Below are 6,725 nucleotides of genomic sequence, written 5' to 3'. Positions count from 1 at the left end.
GTTCAGATATTCCGGACTTCGTTGGAACGAATGTTTGTTCTCAAAGATAACTCGGAGATTAGGAAATTCGACCTGTTTCCGTAACTCTGATCGCAATTACGTTGCAAGCCGGCACGATAGAACCGCGCGGACCCAGAGACGAGAGAATTTCATTGGATCTATTCTTTCTTTCCCCGTGAAATATTTTCCACTTAATCTTGATTTCGAATTTAAAACATTCGTCGTTTACCATGTTAACAATTATTATTCAAAGTTATTCTTTATGAATAGGATTTCATAAGACACTCTAAAAATACAGGGGATTACTTTAAATCGCAAAATTTGTTTAATCCGCAAAATACGGGTTGCAAGCGAATTATTCTCAACAAGTTATTGTCGAGCCTTGCCATTTGCACAATATCCGCGCTCGCAGACAGCATAATATTCCCGGCCATGATAGCGATCCACCCCTTCGAGGCGGTGAAACCAGCAGAAGGCAACGCGGGGGGTACGTACGGGTCGGCTCGGCTTGGCTCGTTAAAAAGTCCGTTGGACCACTCGTAACGGGCGGCCATGGGAACGAAGAGTGAGGTGAACGAGGAAGAGAAGAATGCACCGAGCCGAGCTGCACTTACTTACTTACGCGACGTTGCACCCCTTTCCCCCTTCCCTTTGACTTTTCTTTCCGCGTGCACCTCGCCCCCGCACGAAGGGATGAAATCGTTAGCCGGAGTAATACACGCACCGGACCGGGACGCTTCGATGCATTCCCTTTGAATCACTCCCCATAATTCAGTCGCGACGGTACCGGTGAAATGACTTTCCTTTCCACCTTCGCCTTCATCGGAACCGTTTTGCGCTTAATATTATTTCTGAAATATTCATACGAACAAGGCGTGTCTATGGTTACCGGCCTTTGCCTTCTACTTTCCACCGATATCACGCTCTTAAGGGTCGCGTTGAATGCCGCATATTATGATGGACGATTTACGAGAGTTCAATGAGAACAAACGTCGAATATTTATTCTTATGCTTGAATAAATACAAAAAGAGCTTTTCGTTTGCTCCACCATTGGAAACGCTTTGCGATCGACGTTATTTATTCCTTGCATATTCATGGGAGAAGGAGGCAAGTCCATAGTTTTTGCTTTGGTCTTCTGGAGTCTCTCAGATTTCGCACTTTTAAAGAGTATTCTGAATATTGATGGATTTGTTAAAAAACAACTTCAACCGAAAATTATTTATTTTTGAAATATTAAATGTTATTAAAGTTTGGCTTTTGTAAAAAAAATTATATTTGCAAAAAATATAAAAACTTCAATCATATTCGAGAATATTCGATATAGTAAATGTGAATATAGTATATGTGATACAATTTTTTCACCGCAATCAATTCTTCCCTCGATATCCGAACTGCCTTAAAAAAGTAATAAGTTTCCATCTTTCAATGACTGGCTACAAGAAGTTATAATCGTTTTGAAAAATTTGCATGGTGGTATTCTTAAGTTCCAATCATTGCGTGACAGTACTTTCTTTACACAGTCGTGGCATCTTATCTGAGCACAAAATGCTTTGAATCTGAATTATGCGAATGTAATAGGTATACGTGGAATTCTGCATAGCATAAGAAAATGGTTACATATTTCTCCCATGTATTCAATAGCTCCTGACAAAAATTTTAAAGCCACGTCCAAGCGTATAAGCAAAACCGTACATTGAAATAGTAGACGGGATTAAAAATTTATGCGCATCAAAGGATTCAAATAGCGCGCGTTTGAACATTAAAATTATTCCTCGTTCGCTGATTAAATCAATTCAGTTACTACATTAAACAAAAACAGAGATTTCAGATCTAGCTAAGTAGATGTACCTAAATTCTCGAAATACAACAGCTCATGTGATTCACAGCAACGGTGAATAACTAAAAAATACACTGAAGTTAAAATTCACGGAGCTCAAAATTAGGGGTGTAAATATATTATCCCCTTCTTACCACAATAAAACAATTTAACTCTATATAGGACAAAAAACTGTTTAACTTTTTATCACGTAATTATGCTAATTTAATACCGAACACGTTCATTCTCCTCGAATTTCATTAATTCTCGAAATTTTAACAAAATTCATTGAAGCATTAGAAAACCTGGTATACGACTTAAGAATTGCACAGTATTAAAATATTTACGTAACACCGGTCTTAAATTGAAATGTATAGAATCACAACAATTAGCAGAGGAAAAAGGAGAGCTATCAGGAGGTGGTTCCTCTTGAGGGTCTTCAGGACAGGCCTGGTTACCGCGCGATATTTTTTTTTTTCTATGGACCACCGAAGCTGGTTTCGCAGAAAATCCACGAGTGTGACGAGCCTCCCTGGGAGAGGAAGAGTGCCTCGGAGGGGCGGCGCGGGTGTTGCCAACAGTGCAACGAATGGAGATCGATTCTGAGTCTGGGTCAGGTGAGGGCGTTCACCCCCCGGTGCAGCCCGGGAGACACGGAATCCAGGGTCGTAGCTAGGGTATCACGGGAGAAGGGTACTGACGCTGAGTTGAGGCCGGAAGAGAGTAGGGGGTGGCGGGTTGCACGGGACACTCCCTTCTGGCCGAGTACAACGTACGCTTCCCTGTCCGAAATCGTAGTGAACCGCGTCACGATCCACCTCGTGGCTGGGACCGCACGGTGTGGCTGTTTTGCGAGCCAGAACTTACGCGATCCACTAAGGGAGATGATTCGTGTCGCGACTCCATCGCAGGGTGTCATCCCAACGAATTTTCCGGTCGATTAAAGGTGTTTGGACTAAAGAGGATCGGTATTGGTGATCGGATGACATTCGTGGCCACTTAAGAACCATTTAAAATCTTATGAGAGCGCCCAAAACTGGAAACTGAATTATATTTTCTCAAAGAACAGTCACCTCTTCCTGATTCCCTATTTTTGAATGTTTGCAATTCCTGCTATTAACTTTATAAAACTTTTGTACAAACACACTAATGGCTCATATCTACGCAATGAGTTACGTAATACCAAACCAGCGTTCGAAATATGAAATCCTTTATGAAACTATGGATGCTAGTTATTTTGTAGGAATAATTTCTATTATACTACCTACAATCTTTTCATTTAAATGTATCCTTTCTTATAATTGAGAATTTGATTATTGATACACCATTTTCTGTTGTATCAAATATGCTAATACTTGATGCTAGTGATCTGTAATTTGTCATGGCCTAGAATAGTGAGCAGGGAGCTGGTCAACAGCATTGGATATTCCTTTCGTCAAAATAGGGAACATAATACCGAAATGGAGGTTCATTGTTTGCTGCGTCTCATTATTCTTTGTCTTTGTCCGTCTCGTCGAGAGCTTCGTGCTCGATCGTCCGTTCTGAGAAGGTACGAAATACGATATTGAAGTCCATCGAATTGCTTCTCGTCGGTTCTGAGATAGCAAAGCTTCTCTCTCGTTTACGCGATGGTAAAAATGCGAAGAGGCTGACTGATTTGTAGGAAAATATGCAATAATATACATAAACTAGGAGCAATAATACATCTAAACTGTGCCTATTGCATGTTATGTTCATTAAAAAAATGTGTGTAATAACGATATATTTTTCAATCCGTTGGAAGTAACTTCACGAGTTTTGTATCTTAACTGTTAAGTAAAGTGTGCTCCGTTATTTAAATTTTATTATCTTTAATTTCAAAGGGACTTATTTACATTTATGTGATACATTAATCAACAATTGTAGCAAGTTGTTACGACTGATATTTTTTCATACTCACGACATCCATTGGTATCCGAATAGGGAAAAATGTCCTTGGTACCTTCCGCTTTAACCTGACTATGTACTAGGAGCGACTCCCAGGACGAGGTGAACGATCGACAGGGTGGTGGTACGTGACCTTTTGCTCGAAGGATAACGGCAGGGGTGAAGCGGGGACTTTGCCTCTCGGTAACGGGGGTGAATGCACGTCCGACCCATCTACTCCCACCCCGTCCGTTCTGCGAGCACCGAACTATTATACAAGCTCCCGGGGTCGGTTAATTAATAATCTTCCTGGATTATTATTCGTTCAATGAAATATTAAGGTGATAAAGTCGATTTGCGCATAGACAACTTTGATTTTCGCTGTAGCCTCCCTTACGTTTCGTCGTCGCTTCTCATTCGTGGCTTATACCTATGCAACCCCGGAGCAGCGTACCGAGCACGCAGAATCGATCGGCTTTTTCATCTCGCTCCCCGTGCGCTGCATCCGAGCTACTGTTTAAACGACTGTTTAATCCTGAAATTTGTTTGCTCCGTATTCTTTCCTCGCGAGATGAATTTTGATCAAGAAATGGAAACGTACGATAATAGAGTCTGAGAGAAAATGGGTATTTCACATTTCAAAATAAATGGAAATGCATTGGTTTATTTGCGGGCACGTTGTTGATGCTTCCTACGACCACCGAGAAAGTAGTAATAGAACGCGTGTATAAAAGAAATGAACAGAATTTAAATTATTATCAAGAATTCTATTATTTATAAATAAGATGTCATGTGGATAGCAAAGTATAATATCAAAGTAGTTAAAGGGGTAGACTGCTGGGCTCTGTATATGCGCGATGAGAAAGAGCGTCAATGTTACGCAACAAATTGTTACAATGTGAAGCAAAGTCCTAGTTATTATACCTTGGAATTTAAATACTTTTATGCCAAAGAGAGGATGTTTTGAATGAAATGAAAACCAGAGCGTCCTAGATTTAAGTTTTGCCTTTCCGAAAAAAGTATTTCCGACCCGAAAATCCGTATATTTTGCCAGGTTCTCGGTAAAACAGAATAAAAAACGTCAACGAAACGTTAAAAATTTACAAATGTTAGGAATGATTACCCTAGTCCTAAAAACGAAAACGTGGAACTAAACATCATTTACCAATGATCTCTGCAAGTGACCGTCTTATAAAGTTAAATTACACGTAGTAATTAGTAACTATTTCATTTGTTGGTAACATTAATTTTCATCTAATCTGAATAGAGTAGTAATAATAATATTTTACGTCAGTAATTAGCATTTAAGCCTAGCCTGTTACATTACAATTCTTAAAGATTTTATTCGTATTTCGAGACGCTATGACCATCTAGCGTTGAAATGATGGAACTCATTAAGAAGATATCTTTAGGTAACTGTGCTAAATTTATACTTACAATAAGGACACATGCGGACTTTTATGCGGTTTTTTGTTTATAAAATAAGCTTGTCAGTGCTACTTGCACAATTTTGTAAATGTCTTAAGTCTTTGAGTGACGACTGATTCTTCGGTGGTTAATCGCACCGAGGAAGCCGGTAAATCATCGGTCTCGGTACAATAACTTCTATACCCGTTGCTAGTAAATGCTACAATCACGTGGCGTACCAGCTACGATGTTATCTTTGATCTTGTCATACAAGTCTTATAGATAATTGCCGGTTCAAGAGCATAATTAATAAGTATTTGTCTGTTTTTAACTATAAAAGTAATAAATATACTAATGTATACATAACCTCTTTTGTTATTATTGTTTATTGAAATTCTTTAAAACAAACTAATAACATTTTATCCGAATTTTACGTCAGTTTGTAGTTCGAATTGAACAAGTATAATTTAATACAAATCGAAGTAATCAAGCTACATCTCTTTTTTTTTAATTTTAGCTATTTTCTTACAAAATGTAATATTTTTCTGTTTAAATCTATGTAATTTCTTTTCATCAGGTAACTGGTGGATCTAGCGGTATAGGAAAATGTGTTGCAATTATAGCTGCCAAATATGGTGCACATGTGACTATAATTGCGAGGGATATAAAAAAGTTAGAGATTGCAAGAAATGAGATAATTCATGCTTGTAAAAATAAAGATGTTCAGAAGATAGAATACCTATCCTTGGACATTGGTGAAGATTACAATGCAGTTGAAAAAGCTTTAAGTGATTTAGAAAGGACTATGGGTCCGATATATATGTTGGTTAATTGTGCCGGGATGGCGATTTGTGGTAAAATTGAAGATACCTCAGCGACAGACTTGAAAAGAATGATTAGTATTAATTTCTTGGGTTCCTATTACTGTACAAAAGCTGTTGTCCAAAAAATGAAAGCTTCTCAAGAAGGAATTATTGTCCTTACTTCTTCTCAAGCTGGGCTGTTAGGTATGTAATACATTTATGTGCATTTATATCTATTTGCATTACAATTAATTTTTAATATTTTTCAGGTATATTTGGTTATTCAGCATACTGTAGTACAAAATTCGCGCTTCGAGGCTTGGCAGAAAGTTTGTCTATGGAAGTTAGAGCATACAATATTTCTGTCACTCTTTGTCTACCTCCAGACACAGATACTCCAGGCTTTGCCACTGAAGAATTGTCCAAACCTCTTGAAACAAAACTCATATCAAAGACTAGTTCTCTTGTCAGACCTGAAGTAGTGGCAAATAAACTATTTCAGGATGCATTGGTTAGTAACATCATAATAGTATATCTTTCATTAAAACATGATACATAACGAAAGATTATTTTTTAGGCTGGAAAATTTTTCTCGACCGTTGGTTTGGAAGGATTCCTGCTGACTGTCGTATGTGCTGGGATGTCACCGTTCAACTCGATATTCGAAGTACTTGCGCAGTCGATGCTAATGGGCATTTTTCGTCTTATAAACGCCTGCTGTCTCGTACATTTCCAAAGAATAATTCAAACATGTATGAAGACGCGTGATAAAAATAAAAAGTCAGAATAAATA

The 6,725-nt window shown here is 38.3% G+C and overlaps 1 protein-coding gene across 1 annotated transcript; it reads left to right on the top strand.

Moving 5' to 3' along the window:
* Positions 1-3,175: 3,175 nt before the first annotated feature.
* On the top strand, positions 3,176-6,725 carry Kdsr (3-ketodihydrosphingosine reductase). The gene is made up of 5 exons (XM_026817283.1): positions 3,176-3,283; positions 3,780-3,794; positions 5,707-6,136; positions 6,202-6,443; positions 6,510-6,725. Exons 1-5 carry the CDS (start codon positions 3,176-3,178, stop codon positions 6,720-6,722), a joined length of 1,008 nt encoding a protein of 335 aa, XP_026673084.1. The 3' UTR covers positions 6,723-6,725.

Source organism: Ceratina calcarata, unplaced genomic scaffold (assembly GCF_001652005.2).
Source record: "Ceratina calcarata isolate Rehan_Ccalc_2016 unplaced genomic scaffold, ASM165200v1 scaffold132, whole genome shotgun sequence".
NCBI classification, from domain to species: Eukaryota; Metazoa; Arthropoda; class Insecta; order Hymenoptera; family Apidae; genus Ceratina; species Ceratina calcarata.
Note: the sequence above shows the minus strand (reverse complement) of the source record. Positions and strands in the feature narration are given on the sequence as shown.

What these genes read in the sequence shown, in the direction of transcription:
- Kdsr (XM_026817283.1), top strand. Translation starts at nt 3,176, where the DNA reads ATGCTAGTGATCTGTAATTTGTCATGGCCTAGAATAGTGAGCAGGGAG. An exon ending in TTCTCAAGCTGGGCTGTTAG is followed by an intron (nt 6,137 to 6,201) that starts GTATGTAATACA and finishes AATATTTTTCAG; the next exon opens with GTATATTTGGTTATTCAGCA. An exon ending in AACTATTTCAGGATGCATTG is followed by an intron (nt 6,444 to 6,509) that starts GTTAGTAACATC and finishes ATTATTTTTTAG; the next exon opens with GCTGGAAAATTTTTCTCGAC.